We start from the raw sequence: 19,345 nt of genomic DNA, 5'->3' as shown, positions 1-19,345 counted from the left end.
CATATATGCAAAACGAAAAGCCAACATTGTTCTCAATGGAGAAAAACTGGAAGAATTCCCCCTAAAAACAGGAACAAGACAAGGGTGTCCACTCTCACCACTATTATTCAACATAGTTTTGGAAGTGTTAGCCACAGCAATCAGAGAAGAAAAAGAAATCAAAGGAATCCAAATTGGAAAAGAAGAAGTAAAATTGTCACTCTTTGCAGATGACATGATATTATATATAGAAAACCCTAAAGACTCTACCAGAAAACTGCTAGCACTCATTGATGAGTTTAGTCAAGTATCAGGATACAAAATTAAGGCACAGAAATCTCTTGCATTCCTATACACTAACAACGGAAGAGCAGAAAGAGAAATTAAGGAAACTCTCCCATTCACCATTGCAACAAAAAGAATAAAATACCTAGGAATAAACCTGCCTAAGGAGGCAAAAGATCTGTATGCAGAAAACTTTAAGACATTGATGAAAGAAATCAAAGACGACACAAACAGATGGAGGGACATACCATGTTCCTGGATTGGAAGAATCAACATTGTGAAAATGTCTGTACTACCCAAAGCAATTTACAGATTCAATGCAATCCCGATCAAATTACCAATGGCATTTTTCACAGAACTAGAGCAAGAAATCTTACGATTTGTATGGAAACGCAAAAGACCCCGAATAGCCAAAGCAATCTTGAGAAGGAAAAATGGAGTTGGTGGAATCAGGCTTCCTGACTTCAAACTATACTACAAGGCCATAGTGATCAAGACAGTATGGTACTGGCACAAAAATAGAAAGGAAGATCAATGGAATAGAATAGAGAACTCAGAAGTAAGCCCAAACACATATAGGCACCTTATCTTTGACAAAGGAGGCAAGAATATACAATGGAAAAAAGACAGCCTCTTCCATAAGTGGTGCTGGGAGAATTGGGCAGCAACATGCAAAAGAATGAAATTAGAACACTTCCTAACACCATACACAAAAATAAACTCCAAATGGATTAAAGACCTACATGTAAGGCCAGACACTATCAAACTCCTAGAGGAAAACATAGGCAGAACACTATATGACATCCATCAAAGCGCCATCCTTTTTGACCCACCTCCTAGAATCATGGAAATAAAATCAAGAATAAATGAATGGGACCTCATGAAACTTAAAAGCTTTTGCACAGCAAAAGAAACCATAAACAAGACTAAAAGGCAACCCTCAGAGTGGGAAAAAATAATTGCCTATGAAACAACGGACAAAGGATTAACCTCCAAAATATACAAGCAGCTCATGAAGCTTAATACCAAAAAAGCAAATAACCCAATCCACAAATGGGCAGAAGACCTAAATAGACATTTCTCCAAAGAAGACATACAGATGGCCAACAAACACATGAAAAGATGCTCCACATCACTAATCATCAGAGAAATGCAAGTCAAAGCCACAATGAGGTATCACCTCACACCAGTCAGAATGGCCATCATCACAAAGTCTGGAAACAACAAATGTTGGAGAGGGTGTGGAGAAAAAGGAACTCCCCTGCACTGTTGGTGGGACTGTAAATTGGTACAGCCACTATGGAAAACAATTTGGAGGTTCCTTAAAAAACTACAAATAGAACTACCATATGATCCAGTTATCCCACTACTGGGCATATACCCAAAGAAAACCATAATCCCAAAAGAAACTTGTACCATAATGTTTATTGCAGCACTATTTACAATAGCCAGGACATGGAAGCAACCTAAATGCCCATCAACAAATGAATGGATACAGAAGATGTGGCATATATATACAATGGAATATTAGTCAGCTATAAAAAGGGATGAGATGGAGCTATATGTAATGAGGTGGATAGAACTACAGTCTGTCATACAGAGTGAAGTAAGTCAGAAAGAGAAGGACAAATATTGTATGCTAACTCACATATACGGAATCTAAAAATGGTACTGTTGGACTCAGTGACCTGAACAAGGATGCAGATACAGAGAATGGACTGGAGAACTCGAGGTATGGGAGGGGGCGGGGGGTGAAGGGGAAACTGAGACGAAGCGAGAGAGTAACACAGACATATATATACTACCAACTGTAAAATAGTCAGTGGGAAGTTGTTGTATAACAAAGGGAGTCCAACTCGAGGAAGGAAGATGCCTTTGAGGACTGGGGCAGGGAGGGTGGGGGGGGCTTGGGGGGGGGGGGAGTCAAGGAAGGGAGGGAAGATGGGGATATGTGTATAAAAACGGATGATTGAACCTGGTGTACCCCCCCCAAAAAATAAATAACTAAATAAATAAATTAAAAAATAAATAAAAAAAAAAAAAAAAAAAAAAAAAACCAAACCACAAAACAAACGCCTTTTGTTTGAATGACTAACAACCAGATAGCAATATAAATACCTCCACAGAATCCATCAGACCTTGCAACAGGAGTTTCTGGTGAGGAAAATCTCCATCCCCAACTGGAAAATATCCCAGGGTTTGGATAGCTCTTTCTTTCATCTAGAAGAACACAGGATTTTCTTTTTTTAAATGAAGTATATAACAGCTTGGTCCCAGAAAAAATGTTTCCAAAATGAGAAAGCAGGGAGGGGGATTCTGTCTAATTAATGCATCAGTGCAATTTTTTTTTTAAGTATCCAATTTTACAGAATTATGTCTATAAGACATTGGAGGTAGAAAGACATAAAACTGAGTATATTAAGGGTCCACAGCTGCAAAAGAAGGAAGAACAAAGGTTTAACTAGTCCATTATCCTACAAACTATAACAGTTATAAATATAGATTCTGGGCCCAGAGGACCTAACATCAAGTCACGGCTCGGCCATTTTCGTAGTCTTTACAGCTGTGTGACCTCAGGCTACTTCACTTCTCTGTGACTCTATTTCCTCATCTTGGAAAATAGAGATGACAATTGTACCTACTTCACTAGATCTTTTGGGGGTTCAATTAATTAACGCACGTGAAGCACTCAGCATCTGCTTGGCAGATCGCAAGCGCTCTACAGTGGATGACAATGACTAGTTAATATCAGCTAATAAAAACTGCACTGTGGCCTCAAAAAGTTTTCAATAGTAGCTAGATCAAGAATAAGATTACAATATTTACTCAACTTGTGGTAAACTTATTTTTCTGTTCATTAAATCATCTTATACTTCAACACTGAGGTGCTCTTATCCCAAAGAAAATTTTTAAAGTCTACGAAAGTTTTTATCTAAAACTGAAAAACTATAAATGTCCTTTTCCTCAGAGATTACTCACACTGCTTACTAATGCCCAGATTTCTTAAAACCAAGCTGGCTATAGGAGGTTAAGATGTACATTTGGTCTGAAATTACAAAAGTCATAAAACTGTCTCACACTTTATTCCCCACCTTTTGCATGACAAAACAATTACCTGATGTATTTAATATTTACCCAAATCTTAACAGTTATGGGCCTAAATTGGAGTAACTGAGTCAAATGGTACACACACAAAAGCTGTGCACAAATCGCCCCCGACTCAACATTAAACAGCCACCCAGACCTTCTTCTTCATCATTCTTTTTCATGCTCAATCCTTCTTCCAGCTGTAATGCCATCTATCCTCACTATGACTGTCTTTACTCATTTATCTATGAAAAGAAAGAATTTCAGAAGAGAAGGATAAAAGGAAGAGACTTGCCTTATTTGTTTCCTTACTGGAGGGTATTCTATTTAGCAGGCTTTCCACAAGATGCAACTTGGTAAAGCCAGATCCCTCACTGGGGATTGGGAGTGGACCATTCCTGCCAATTTCACCCAGGGCTGTACAGGCAGCAATTGCCAGGAGGGGTGACGTACTGTCCAAAAACGAGCCTATAAACACATTTAGACAAATGAGAATTTTATACTATTACCCTTGGAATCCAAAGCAACCAGCAATGTACTCAAGATTTTTTTAAAAAACAGCAAACCAAAATCAAAGTCTGCAATATATTTTCCAGCTGATAATTTGTTAGCATTTCTTTAGGAATAAAACACCACAGAGTGCTGTCCTTTCTTAAATTTTTTCCCATGATGGAAGCATCTCTGTTAAATAGAAACATATAGAAAAAAATACAGAAAAACTAGAGTACTTTCATTGTTACTAAAAACACAGAATTTATTTAGCATCAAGATTTTGTGAAAAAGCTTGTGTGTTTAGAGCGCAATGCAATAAAAAGAAATTAAAATGTTAGAATAAATTTTAACCTAAATCAAAAAAACTGTAAGCTACTTATGCTGACATCCGCACCAGCATAAACACGTTCATTACCGATAGTTTCTGTGGCACTCTGAATGAGCTCCTCTTGTAAATCGGCATTTGTCTCCACGTCTTGCTGCTCTGCCATTTTCATTTTCTTCTTAGCCAAGTATCTTCCTACCGTGAATCCCAGTGCAAGCAAGGATCCGTGCTGAATCTCCGGGCTCTGGATTTAACAACACAATAGCGTGTCTCTCTCTCTCACACGTGCGTGAATGCGCTGAAATAACTGTGTTTATTACAGTCACATCCCCAGTGAAACATGAGGCCAAAGAATAAAGTGATCATGGGAGGCTCCACGGGTGTTAATAAATTAGCTAGAGGACACGAGGAAGCTGGAGTTTCAAACACAGAATTCTGAGATGTTAAGCTGAGTCTTGATTCCCAAAATGTAGAGTCCCTAATCCCACACCCACTCCAGCTTTGGGTGAGGCGGGCTCCCTTGCATGTTCTTACAAGCACCCACACTTTCCACAAGCTTGTAACACTTTTGTAACTACACTGTCATAGTTTTCGAACAATAATTTCCCCCTACTGCCAGCAAAATACAATGAACAGGTCCTATTTCTAACTGCTAAAACCTCCAAACACAAATAAAATACTTGAAAGCACATGGTTTCAACAGTGTTTCTTGATGGGACAGGTATAATGGGCAGTAGATGGGGAAGAAAAAAGGAACTAACATTCCTGAGCTCAAGCACTGCTAGGGCTTCTCGCGTATCCACTCCCTGCTATATTCCTAGCACTTAAAACAACGCCTGAGAGACATAAGGCACTCAAATTTGTTGACTGCACTGACTGAATCCATGTATTATCCATCTCATTTAATCTTTACAATCAGAAAAGCAAGGAATTTATGAGTTCATTTTACAAATGAGAACACGAAAACTAAAAATATATTAGATTTGTCTGTGAAACTACTATTTCCCACAAAAATGGATAGAGACAAAACTGATAACATACTTGATTGTCTTTTGTAGTCTTTATAAGCTGTTCTATCATTGACTTCAACTCGTTTCCTGACACTGTAGATACCACCACGGAATAAAACAACGCTGCCAGTTCACGCATCTCTTCTTTACTGCTATTCATCAGACTCTGAGCGGTGCAGAAAAAGAAATACATACATGATATATGATCATCTCCCTGCTGACAACGCCTGACATTTAATATATGACAATATTTAATCTATTGCTGACCACGACAAAAGAACACAAGGGGTTATTTCAGAACAAAATAAAAGCAGAGGTATAGACCAAAATCTTACTTGCATTTTTATCAAAGATACAAAGTATAAAACAGGTAGAATTAATACACAGCTGATCTGAAACAGAGGTCACCACGTGTTTTCTGTAAAGAGCCAAATCTGTGACAACAACTGCTCTCTGCTATTGTAGTGCAAAAGCAGTCACAGACAACAAACGGGTATGGCTGGACTCCGATACAACTGCATAGACACTATACTTCTCACACGTCAGGAAATTTTATTCATCTTTTGATTTTTTTTCCCAACGCTTTAAAAATGTAAACACTACTCTTAGCTTGCAGGCCATACAAACAGGAGGCAGGCCAGATTTGGTACACAGACCACAGGTTAATGACCCCTGATCTATAAGGTCAAAGGTCAAAACTGTAAGACTTTTAAAATCAGCAAATATTCACAAAGAATAAAAAACCTTTTTAAACTAGAAGCTATTTCATGAGACTAGATTTTCCAGAAAAGCGCAAGACTCACTTCACTCCTCTTGGTAAATTACATTCATGCTTTCACACTTAAATAATTGGTACATTTTACCATAATTCAAACTGCATTTTCCAAAAAGAACTGCATTATGTGGCACAAAAGGTATACAAAACTATATGAGCCAGACCTGCAACTAAAAAAGATTATTCACTGTTTACCTAAAAATTCAAGTTTAACTGAGCACCCTGCACTTTTATTTGCTAAACCTGGCAACCCTCTTGGTGTGACCACCAGACAAAAGCATTCTCCCACGTGGCCGGTGGGAGTGTGAACTGTAACTACTCACATGGAGGATGCGCATTACCTATTAAAACTGCATCCATGTGTCCTCAACTCCACTTCTAGGGAATCCATCTAAAAATATACCTGTTCATATTCAAAACGATGGATTGTTCACTGCAGCACTAGAAGTCCCCTAAATGACCATCAGTAAGGTCTACAATAAATTACGGCACATCCACACAGTGGAAAACAATGAAATTGTTAAAACAAAAGGGATGTTCTCTCTTCAGTTATATAGCAACAACTCCATGTTCTAATGCTAAGTGAAAGAAGTATGGTACGAAACAGTGTGAAAAGTATAATCCCTTTCATGTGAAAGAAGGAAGAAAAATAAAAAATGCTGACTGCATTTGTGTGTATACGCATAAGTAAACTCCAGAAGGGGCACCACAGACAAACAAGTGATAACCTATGCACGTCTGTCACGTGAGAGAGGAAGAGGCAGGAAGCTGAAGGGATCTGGGTAGGTGAGACACTATGGAAAGGAGATGTCTTACATGATTTTTTATTTAAATTATACATATTTATTACTTTTTTAAACTTTTAAAACAGAATAATACTTATTTTTCACTTATATGACTCTCAATTCATCTCTTCCTCTCTCACCTAAGTGGGTCATTGCAATATACTGACCTACACACTTCCCAGTAAGTGTTTGATGATGAGAGTTTCAAAATGACCTAAAGGCAGAAAAGGTCACAGGAACACTGGTAGGAAGGTGGCATCATGAAATTGAAGTTTAAAATATACAGAATCAAAAAGAAATATATATGCACAGGATATACCTTTATCCATTCAGTTTTGTCTACAAATTTGGTAGCCAGCTTTTCTGGATACACTGAGACAGCCTCCAATAGACAGTACATGACTGGCAAACCTAAATAAGAAGAAATTCAGAACCATTTTGAGTTCAAGAAAAGTGACATACGTACAGGGATCACTAAATTCCTTTAAAGCATAAGGCTACAGCTTCAGGAGGCATTCTCCCGTTCTACGAAACAAAAAGTTAACCTAAATACAGAATGAGATTCAATACAGCAAATTTACAGACTTACTGTCTATAAAAAGATGCCCTGTTCTTCACACCCACTTCCAAAGCAAAAGTATATTATCTATTGTTAGCATTTCTTTCTCAAAAGAGAAACAGTGTTATCAAAGATGAAATCAGGCAAGTTTAGAAAAGAAAGGATTCATGTTCCGTTATAGGAGAGAAGAGAGAAAATGATTTTGCTATAAATTCTCAGCTGAGTTTAAAATTAGATTTTTGCTTAAGTGCTTTAGTATTCACCCTCAGCATCATGACCGCCTACCTCCAACACCTGCTAACAGCTGCTGAAGCAGGCCAATGTAGATCTGAACAGGGTTGCTTTCCCCACTCTTGGAAGAAGACGAGGAGGCTGGCGCCTGGCTGCCCGACATTAAAGTCCGTATGTAGCGTCCGATGGCTGGGGCGTGATCTTGCATGTCAGCCAAACTCTGAGAGGTGGGCACCACTCCCGCGCTGTGAGCCAGGCACATGCGCAAGTACAGGACTATCTACAGACAGAAGGAGGAAGGACAGCAGATGAGCTCCTCACAAAATCAAGGCGGGAGATGTTCTTCAGAGGGACAGTTCCCAGCTTTGAGTCCCCCACCCTCCTTCATAAAGCTATTCAACAATCCTCACAGAAGCTGGGAAACATGACTCAGTATGTGAACTGGAATTACCACAATGGAGCAAAATTTACATAACTAGCTTTTATAATTCAAAGAGTGCTTTTTAACGGAGTTTAATGGAGTTAAAATGCAAACTCAACTTTCAAAATCTAACAAGGAAAATCATTATTTTTTTTAAAGATGTGTGTGTGTATATGTGAGAGAGAGAGACAGACAGACAGACAGACACTGGGCAGAAACCCAGGGCCAGTGATGTATCCCTTAATAGTTCATTCCTGTGGAACTCCAATTGCATTTAATCTCCACTGACACAAAAATTTGAGAAAATGCGTTCAAATCATCTACATAAGAGTAGCTACGACGCCATTAAAAACCTCTGACGTAAATTAGCTACTAAGAAGTCCTCTGGAAGCTCTCTCCTTGACAGCGAGAACAGGACAGACAGTGATTTCACTGAGTATTCTTACTCTCAACATGATTATCTCTTGCCATTTAATTAGTGCAAGTCAATGACTGAAATAATAGAATTTCCCTTAGTAAATGAGATAAATTAATTATCCAACCTTCAAAACTGGATAATCCAAATAACCTCAATATATTGTTTGCTTTAAAATTCAAGTCTAATTTGCTGTAAATTCCCACTAGCAATCAATGCAGAGTATCTAGTTCTTTCACGAAGGGAATCTCACTGAGATAAATATATTTCTAGACTCCACTATGAATTAAAATAATACATTTCTAAGTACTGTTTTCCTAATAAACAACCTGGTATAAAACAATGATGTCACTATAAGAGTTTATCTAGAACACAAAAAATTCACGGACATCTCTTTGATTGTGCCATTATCTTTAAGAACACTCAGCAAAGGCAAAATAGAAACACATGCCAGTCCTACCTCTCCAAAGGCTGCTGGGTTAAATGGAAGGACAGTGGTCCCAGTCATGTACTTGGCTGGCGTTTTCATTCGATGGGAAGCCTAGTAAAAATAAGCCCCCAAAAACCAATTACTGAAAAACAAACCACATATACCCTTGCTCAACTCAAAAATCACTGTATTTATAGCTACATTATTGTCTGCTGTTTTTTTCTAGTCAAAACATTTTTCCATTAATCATGCTTGATTGTGCATGGACCTCAAACCCTAAGTTATACACATGTTGCCCTTTGACTGGCTAGTTTAAAAAGAATTAACCTATAAATCAATTATACTTTAACTATACTTTAAAAAGAAAGGAAAAAAGAAAATGAAAAAAAGCTGCAAAGATGACACAGTAGCAAGTAAAAAAATTAAAATAAAATAAAAAGAATAAACCTACTCCAGGCATCTACTGACACAGTCACCCCAGGGCACCACATGCCAGTTATTTTCATTAATAATAGAAGTAGAAGGAAAATATTAGCACAAAAGCATCTTCTGCCTACAAATATGACAGTGCTAGGGAGAAGAGAATCATGGCTGTTACATCTGACCTCCAACACCCTTAAGATGTCTATCTAAGCAAAAAGCTAAGACCACCAGCAGAGGTGGAAGGTAGCAACGGATCCCCCAGCATACTTAGAGAAACATCGATGTAAAAAATAGGATAGCGTCAGGGTGAGGGGTTATGACTGCCAATACTCTGATCTACCAGCAAACATAGGAGACTTGCAAAAGCAAATGTGATGTTCTCTTATGATCACAATGGAACAAATCTGAACTGCTCCCTGAAGCACTCTTAAACTTATGCTGCCCTAAATAACGCCCTTAAAAATAAACAGACATATTGTTAAGCATGTCATGCCAAGAGGAAAAATTTTTCAAGCCAATAAAAAAACTGATACAAATAAACTTATTTACAAAACAGAAATAGTCACAGATATAAAAAACAAATTTATGGTTACTGGGGGACAAGGGGAGGAAGCGATAAACTGGGAGATTGGGATTGACATACACACTACTATATATAAAACAGGTAACTAATAAGGACCTACTGTATAGCACAGGGAACTCTACCCAATACTCTGTAATGGCCTGTATGGGAAAAGAATCTAAAAAAGGGTGGATATATGTATATATATAACTGATTCACTTTGGTGTACAGCAGAAACTAACACAACAGTGTAAATCAACTCCAATAAAAATTCTGTAAAATAATATTAATGAAAAAAAATTAACAAAGCCAAAATGTTGAATAACATAAAAGGAATTATAAGTCATTTAGATTTGGGCAAAACAGATTAATTACAATCGAGATTTATATTTTTCTCCTCATTTTGTACCTTCCTCTTATTGTAAATATTAACCCTGTTAGAAACTTTACTGACTATTCAACATTTAGTGATTAGCATTTTAAAATATGCCACCTAAAAAAAAGCATGTTGATTTTCATCATTCATTATATGACAAACTATTATCTGAAGTTAAACACCATACCTTTTCCTGGATATAATATACCATTTCTGGGAAAGATGGCATCTGCTTAGAAGCACTTTCTTTTTTGTTTCTACCAGGAAGACACCTTAAAACTCGTTGTGCCTCTCCATGAACCTCTTCCCGTCTTTCAGAAAGATAAGAAAGATAAATAAATTTCACCAACTGAAGAATGATCACATGAAGACTGAGAACAGCAATTTTATTTGTCATGTCTTAAATATATTCTTGGCTAGCTATGCAAAGAGTCATAAAATACATGATAAGCAATCACTTCTTTTTGGAAATTTCATTAGATGTGGAGAGTCATGTGGTTTCCATCTTTGAATTTTACCCACAGGAAAAAACAAGACAGGGTATGACTATAGGTCTATATGTTGTATCAAGGGGGCCATACTTTTAACTCTGATAAATTGCTCCTAAATTCCACAGACCAACACTGCAAACAACATAAATTTTATTCAATTTTCAACTAAATTTTAAATAAACCCAAATTCAAATTAACACCTTTGAAACTTACGGATCTCCTGCAGCTAGTAAGAGCAAATATCTGGAAGGTATATGATCTGAGGGAAACACCGTGCTGGCAAATTTCACAGCCACCTGTCGAACTTGAACTTCAGGCTATTTGACACACAAACGCACGAACACACACACAGACACACACACAAACATAGAGATTAAAAAATCAATTACCAACAACTCATTCCAGTCAAGATAAGTCACTTTAATTGTAAACAATCAAAATTTAAGTTGATATTTCAATAAATATGTCTAAATAAGTAAAACGTCATTTAGTCAAGATCTTTAAGCAAGTTGTTTAAAAGTCTTTAGACAATGACATTATTTAAAGAGAACTTTTACGATCTAAGGATGCTCCAAGTAGAGCAGAAAACCCTACCAAGACCATAGCCAGAGATTCTCTCTGTAGATGCACATCCTCAGCCCAACCATGAGACCAAGGTCACTGTGGCAGTTTTTGGTCACCATCTCTGCTTCCCCAACTCTTAAACTCTCAAACACATGAGTGAAATTCAGATATTTTGCAGGGAACACAAACAGAGCTTACTTGGAATCCCTACAAATTTGACGCAAAATACCGTGAACACTTTCAGATTAGCTCTAAAGTTAAAACTGACTCTAAAGCAAAGCTTCAACTACAGAAATATATCCAATTAACTTAAATAGATTAAGATTGTAATCGATGAACACAAAGTTCAACCAGAAAAGCAGCTGCAGAGTCTAATGATGCTGAAGCTTTATTCCCATGTACCTTCCCCCTGGGTCATTCCTCCAGTTACAACATACGTGAGATGAGAGATGCTTAGAAACATGTACTACCGTATTTATTCAGGTGTTCTTGCTCTTTAGCATTCCTGGAGCTACTTTAAAGGGCAATGATATTAAGGACCAGTTTATATGATTTAGCCCAGGGTCTGGCTGCCTTACATGTAGTCTGAGGAAAGAAAATAAATTACCTTTGGCTTGGTAATATTGTTACCTGATTTGATCTGCATAAGTATAACCAGCACCCATGTGCATTATACAAGTGTTCCATGTCCTTGTAAGGTTACCTATGAAAAGTTTTAAGTATTTGACTCTAATGGGCTTCCAAATAAGCCTGTACTTCTTTGTCCATGTTATATGACCACAAACCAGATACAGTGGACACCAAGAGCATTTGACAATGGGACTCTATACATAATAAGCCTTCTGAGTGTACATAATTATCCTGTCACATATCAAGAGAAACCAGATACCTTTCCAAACCTTTAATAATTTCCTCAATATAAATGTATTAAATACGGTAGCCAAATTTCAGTACGATGCAATTCATATTAATCTCACCAATATTTGACATCATTTCCTCTTCCATCTCCCTCTGTTTCTACTCCCAGAAATGGAGGACAAAGAACTGACTAAAGCAAACACATCATATACTATTTTATATTGCACGTTATATATCATGCATACATGTGTATATAACCATAGATATTAAAAATTCTCCTACAAACTCTCATGACAGGCAAATGAAGAGGATTGGAAAGAAGAAGAGTATGTATGATGGTACTGGCTGTATGATGGTACTGGCTTACTTCCTACAGACTCATTTTGATACATAAATTGTGACTTTCTTTCCTTCTGCTTTTCTCCCCCAATGTTACCTACAAAATTCTACCTAAGCGGACTGCATCTACCAATTAAAACAAAAAACACTTCCAACTGGGAGAGCATGACATTAAGAACAATTTTCCAAAAAGGAAGGCTTTAAACATAAGGCCTCTGTAAATATCACTACTCCTTCTTCCTTAAAATCAGATTCCCATAATGAAGAATTAAAAACAGATTGTAAATCACAGTGTAAGTGAAAGCAAATATTCCTCTTCATTACAGAGAGTTAAGGCGAAAAGCAATTCAAGTTCTGATCTTAAAAATGTAAAATGCATATACTACCAGCCACTGGATTGTAGTTCACATAGCTGGACCTACCTTTATTAAGTACGAAGCCACAAGTGCCTCCATGAGAGTCCGCTGTGCTCCTTCCAAAGTACTGTAAGCTCCAACCATCATGGATAATGCTTCTTGAATAGCGAGTCGTGTCTCAGGCTCTTCCTATGAAGATGATAAACACAGTGTTTCCCTCTCTGTTGGGTTTCCAAGTGAGCATCCAAACAGACAGCACATACTTGCCAGCTGTTTCCCTACCTTACATAGGGCTTCAAAAAGCTGCTGCACAAGAGCTATATCCTTAGTGAATAAATGGGGCATTCGACTGTAAGAGAATATGAGGCCATCATTACTATCAAAAATGTCCATACAATGGAAAAAAAAAAATGAAACTAAACACAAATTTTCCTAAACTTGCATTTTCACCTCTGAACACCACGTGAGTGTCACTGGATTACCGTCCCTTCCCCGCCCCTGCCCTCCCAAAGAACCAATCACTTTTTAAAGTAAATATTTAATTCTTCAACTGTCTAATAAAGTAACTCTAGATTAATATACATTTATTATCCAGATATTCTCACTAGAATATTCCATGCATTCAGTTAACATTTCTGATTTTAAAATAAAGAAAACAGATGAGACTAAATGCTATTTCAACTAAAGACTATGGTGACAAGGAGCCCTGTCACTTCATGGCAACACACAAGGGACAAGGTTTGTTGACAACCCTGTGCTGTATCAGCTGATCTGACGTGGCTGACTGCTGAGTCCCCGAACTCCTTCCTACACAGTGCAGAAGAGCAAGACCTCGTCTGCACAGGCCCACACAGGGCCCGTGCCAGAGGTGCAGGCAGCGCCTGGGGCCGCCGAGGAGGCTGCTCGGAAATACAGTGAAGGAAGAGAAAACCTGGAGGAACTGGGTACAGGAAACCATGCTAAGCAGAAGAAAAAAATCCACCTTTGGAAACAGGGCCACTCAGAATCATAATATAATGCTATCAGAAAAGAGAATCACTAGAAAAACCCTTGATTATAGAGGTTATAAACACTAGTAGGAAGTAGCAACAAGAACACTTAAGGTCAATCAAATGTCTCTAGGGTACAAAAAAACTGTAACACATTATGACACGATCCAGTTCAAAATCTCATTTCAAGACTGCCATTTAATACGGTAACGTATCTTCAAATGCAAATTAAGATGTCTCACATCATTATCCTACTACAAGGAAGACATTTCTAAACAACCTATGGCCATTAAATACATTTCCTTTCAGAATCATAACAATTTTATTCTCTATCCATTATTAAGTGCCACAATTTTTCTTAGTTTACCAACAGGATATCTCTCACTGAAGAAGAGTTTACTCACCTGGAGAGTTTTCCAACAGCTGAATATGCCATTGACAGTAGCTTAGGGTCCTTGAAATTAAGAAAAAAAAAAAGGAAAAAAAAGAGAACAAAAAGCAGACAGAACAAAAAACACAGTAAACGGCAAAACCTTTTTGCTACAATTAAATGCATTATTTTACTCCTTGTTAAACCTAGGTCTCACCCTGCCTAACTACATGCATGATATCAGCATCTGAACAAAACAAATAAAAATGTCCAAACCCTGAATGCATCACACTACTAAAAGAAAAAACAAAACAAAACCTTACATCCCCGACGTACTCCAAAAGGAAAATGCAGTGGTCATATATAAAGACATCCTCTTAGCTGGTGCTACGTTCAGGATAGTTTCAATACTACGTGACCTGCACATACCAAAACTCACCACCAACACACTAGGAAAACAGCTTAACCTACTAGAAGATTCACCACTGTCCAAAAGGCTAGGATCCCCTCTCTCACCCAGAATTGCAGTAAGCTGGGGAGCGACTGTCTAACACATCTGCACTATAGTAAACAGCTTCTTCTCCTATCTCCCACCATAAAAAATTAAAGGGATCAGGGTATTCGGGTGAGCTAGTGAGGTTCCCACTCAAGATACAGACAGAAGTTTACGTGGTTTGATGAAAACCAATCGTTTGACATGACTCAGAACACAGTAACACTTCTGTGAGCGGAAGTTTATACATTTAACATAGGAGTCACAAACCTACACGGCCACTCTGACAGGCTCATCTGTTGAGAAGACATGCAGTGTCATCTGGAGGTAAGAAGATTATGCCCTTTCAAATACAGTTTCTCCCCTAAAAGCCCCAAAGCATTTTTATTTCTACCAACCATCCAAAGCATCTGACTGACTAGGCCATAAAAATAATCTGAAAGGTTCCCAAGGCCTTAAGAATCAGACAAGCTCTATTCAATCAGTAGAAGAAGACAGGAGAGACAGGCCTAACACTGCCCCAAAGCACAGCTGCACAACAAACGAATACCTTTTCACTAATAATAATATCTACTAATATGCCTTCACTGTGCTGAATAATTTACATGTATAACCTCATGTAATCTTCACAATAATCTAATGAAGTGATACTATTATCCTGATTTTGCTGATACAGAACAGAAGTGCAAAGAACTGAAGTAACTCACCAAGGAACAAAACTAGGATTCAAACTCAATTCTAACTCCAAATGGCAAAATACTGGTCACTATATTACTGCAAACATGCATTCATGTTTAGCTAAGACTTAGGAAAATAATACTAACTAGAGTTCTTGAAACCTTACCTTTTTTAGCAAATTCCCCTGAAATACTAGAAATGGTACGAGTGATACAGCAAGGAAAAACAGGATTTGAAAATCTACAATTCAAGGAATCTTCATCCTACTTAGATTAAGGAATCAAAAATTTACTGAATGCATGTTTTGACAGAGTTTCGAATCAATAAAATCTCAGCCCCTAAGAATTAACACTGTTTCTCAACACAAGCAAATCCAAATAGACCTATATGGAAATAAATCACAAAATAAAATTTAATTTTCATTCCATTTTTGCACAGTGCCTAAAAGTAAAATAAAACGTACCAGCTTTTTAAATTGTTGTTTAAAGAAATAAGATCACCTCAAGATTCATATCAGTTTTTAATACTTATTTCCAAAAAAAAGGGCAAAAGCTGGTGGTAATTTCTAAAATTTGCACCACTTCAATGAAAAATGTTAAGACATGACAGAACAGCAGCAAACTTTAACTGTATGTATGTCAACATACAGACCAGAAATGTTTATAACAGAAAATACTTTAAAATATAAAATGTTAACAAAAATTTTAAAAAACATATCACTTACTTCTTTATATTCATTGATTAGCTTGGTGAGGCCATTCAAAAGCATTGGACCTAATGGCTTAATCTTGACTTCTGGACAGCTTTTTTAAAAATAACACATACAAAGCAAGATATAAGAATCTCATAATTACATATCTTTTCAAATTATTACTTAAAATAGAGACAAAACTGAACTAGGTTTAAATAAACTATTAAAATATGAAATATTTTAAGGTAAACAAACATGATTTCTTTCTAGGTAAGATGTACTTGCATCACTTCATCACTCCAACAGCTTGAAAACTTTACATAGTTCAAAAACTTACGTTACACAAATGTGATGCACAAATTGCAGGGATAATGTTCTTAATTTTGAATTTGTATTTGTACCAAAGAGTCCATCATACACCACCTAGGAAAAAGGAATGTCAAGAATACCAATTAATAAGAATAGCAATTTACTATTTTCGAATACTACTAAGGATTCAACAGCAGGTCTTTTGCACTACACCTTGTTCTTCAAAATTAACGCAGTTCTCTTTCGAACAAATATTTTAGCTCCCGGCCTTGGGAAGCCAATCAGTAGCTTCACTCAACAGTCTGTGGAGTAACAAACACAATGGTAGATCTTACAAGTCTGCAAAATGTGTGGGGCTACCCCTAGGAAGCAACACAGAGTCCACGTGCTGCAGGGAGCCGCCACTCTCACACAGGGGATATTAGCAGAGATCATTTTGGGGGTATCAGGTTTCTTAAGTACATGTGGACTTATTTTAAAAACGTAAATAACTACAAATAAAGTGTACACCTACAGGATGTGTATGAATGTTCTGCCACAACATTCTAGCTGCTTATTATATAATGTAGTGTTACTACAACCCAATGTTCTGAGAACCAAAATTATCAAGACACTGCCAGGGAAACAGTGCCTGGAAAGCGAAACGGAAGCAGCTCTGTGATTATTTTATGTGTATGGAAACACAGAACAGAGTACTTGAAAGCAGTCAAATATTAGAGGGCCAGATACTGGGAATAAAAGTTGTATCACCTAGAAGGAGGAAGCAGCCACTTAAACAAATAAGACTTAAGAGAAACAGACGCGAAGACAGAAGTCAACGTCCACCACACATATACAGTGAGCAAGCAGAGAGTGTTCTTGAGACTGAAAGAGCGGTGAGGCAGGAGACGGGAACATGTCAGATAGGAGGGGGCATACTGGAACAAATCCTGAAACTGGAGTAGATGTTTACTAGGCTCCAGGGAGGGGCACTGTGCCAGGAGTGGGGACACGGAGCCATGAAAAGAGCACACACTTAAACAGCAACAAGCTCTGCTGGCGCACAAGGTACAGGGCAATGGTGTGCTGAGATACGAGACCAGAAGGGAGAGGACTGCTGCCTTCCACCATTTACTGACGACTTGACTTGCTAACTGAGTGAGTGCTGGCCTCCGTGCTCTAAACCTTCCACCTGCTCTCCCGCAGTCTTTACAACATTGCTATGAGGTGGCTGCTATCATTACACCCATTTGACAGATTTTTTTAAAATGCTTAAAGAAAAACAGAAAAAACCCTGAGGCTTACTTAAGATCAAAAGTAAGTAACTAATGACAAAATTAGGCTCAAACGAATCTGTTTCCAGAGCTGAGCTGTTCACCACTCGGATGAAAGGCAAGGGCTTTTGCGGAGGAGCTCATACGCCACACCAACAGAGCACAAGGATTTCCGACTGCAAAAATAACTCTGGTGGCAACACAGGAAACAGACTGGCTGTGGACAAGGCTAGAGGCATGGCAACAAGGAAGACAAGCGTGAGAACCGGAACAAGAAGTGACAGTCTCCACTAATGTCAGCACTCGGCCCAGGGAGATGAAGGAAGGCACGGAGGCAGCAGAGCCCAGAGGCTGCGGCCGCTGCCTTCACGTGGGGTTCCAGTCAAGGATGACTCATTTTTCCACCTAAGTGACCGAGTTTCTGGTGCTACCATTTTTGGAAAAAAAGCCACTCAGAAAAACACTAGCTTGAAAGGGATTGTCACCATACATTTAGGGTGAACGATAACCATATACAGTGTATAGTCTACAATAACAATTTTATTTTATGCAGCTAAACTTCAGAGAGAAAAAAAATCTCATTAATCTTGTTACAGACATAAACCTACCTCCTGAATATCCATGAACGCAGTTCCTCCTCTACCTAAACAGACATAAAAGGTGTAAACAGGCCATTTTTCTCTGGAAAGAATGAGTTACCTGAATGTTAGCTGGGAACGTTTCAGCAGCTTGTCTAGAGCGAAGGAGGTGGGGGACAATCTTTAACTTGACCCTCGTACTGACTGGGTCCCTTTTCAGTTCTGGCTTCAGAACTGCTCCCTGTGGAAAATATGTTTCATTATAACTCAGCACTTCAAAGTTATTGTGAATTGAAAAACATCATGAGGGATCATCTAAATCAATGGTCTCTCAAACTTTTGTTCCAGGATCCCTTTATACTCTTAAAAATCACTGAAGCTTCCAAAGAGCTTTTGTTTATACTGAAATACCTATCAATATCTACTATACTAGAAATTAAAACTGAAAATATTGTATTTATTCACTTAAAAATAATATTAAACCCGTTATCTATTTTCATAAACAACATATTTTTAAGAAGAATAAAAAATTATATTTTCCAAAACAAAAAACTGCACTGAGAGAGTGGCGTTGTTTTATTATACTTTCTGTAAATCTCTTCGCTGCCCACCTTAATAGAAGAAAGCTGGATTCTTGTATCTTTGTCAGCATTTAATCTCTTGTGATATGTTATTTTGGTTTAAGTACATTAAAAAAAAAAAAAAAACAGCTTCACACAGATGTGTGACTGGAAAAGCGGGGATGATTTTAGCCTCTTCAGGTAATTACAGATATGCTTTGATTCCACCTCCAAACCTGACATACAACAGGTCCTTAAAGGTTAGTTGCCATGTGGATTTGAAACAGAACGTCTGCATACTGTTATACTAAATTCCACCGGTCTATTCTGCGTATTGAATGCCTCCCTTATCCTTGTATACTTCTATAACGTCACTGTTCATTTGGAATATATTGGCTCACTAAGTTAAGCAAATATTTCATTATAAAACATACACACACACACACACACACACACACCCCCCAAAATCACATGTTAATATGATCAATCTCATCAGAAAAGTCTGTAACCACTGACAGGCTGTCAAGCTCATCATGATGAATATGAATTTCCCAAAATTCTAGCTTTTGCTTGAAAGCTCAACTTTCATCACTGCCAATAAAGCAAGTTAAATGTTTTTCTTAAAGCCTCATTTTTTCATTCTGAAAGAGAAAATACATGC

The 19,345-nt window shown here is 37.7% G+C and overlaps 1 protein-coding gene across 6 annotated transcripts in view; it reads right to left on the bottom strand.

The window, feature by feature from the left end:
* ECPAS (Ecm29 proteasome adaptor and scaffold) overlaps positions 1-19,345 on the bottom strand; it is a 104,441-nt gene that overhangs the window by 38,768 nt on the left and 46,328 nt on the right. For all 6 annotated transcript variants that reach the window (XM_057720463.1, XM_057720465.1, XM_057720464.1 and 3 more), the window contains 15 exons: positions 18,246-18,365; positions 16,322-16,407; positions 16,018-16,096; positions 14,157-14,206; positions 13,046-13,112; positions 12,830-12,952; positions 10,860-10,963; positions 10,343-10,466; positions 8,825-8,905; positions 7,583-7,808; positions 7,058-7,149; positions 5,210-5,344; positions 4,259-4,412; positions 3,647-3,819; positions 2,383-2,484 (listed from right to left, as the gene is read on the bottom strand). In XM_057720463.1, the coding sequence (XP_057576446.1) occupies positions 2,383-2,484; positions 3,647-3,819; positions 4,259-4,412; positions 5,210-5,344; positions 7,058-7,149; positions 7,583-7,808; positions 8,825-8,905; positions 10,343-10,466; positions 10,860-10,963; positions 12,830-12,952; positions 13,046-13,112; positions 14,157-14,206; positions 16,018-16,096; positions 16,322-16,407; positions 18,246-18,365 (1,716 nt within the window). The remainder of the gene's footprint in view (positions 1-2,382; positions 2,485-3,646; positions 3,820-4,258; positions 4,413-5,209; positions 5,345-7,057; positions 7,150-7,582; positions 7,809-8,824; positions 8,906-10,342; positions 10,467-10,859; positions 10,964-12,829; positions 12,953-13,045; positions 13,113-14,156; positions 14,207-16,017; positions 16,097-16,321; positions 16,408-18,245; positions 18,366-19,345) is intronic.

This window comes from Hippopotamus amphibius, chromosome 2, assembly GCF_030028045.1.
Source record: "Hippopotamus amphibius kiboko isolate mHipAmp2 chromosome 2, mHipAmp2.hap2, whole genome shotgun sequence".
NCBI lineage: Eukaryota > Metazoa > Chordata > Mammalia > Artiodactyla > Hippopotamidae > Hippopotamus > Hippopotamus amphibius.
Note: the sequence above shows the minus strand (reverse complement) of the source record. Positions and strands in the feature narration are given on the sequence as shown.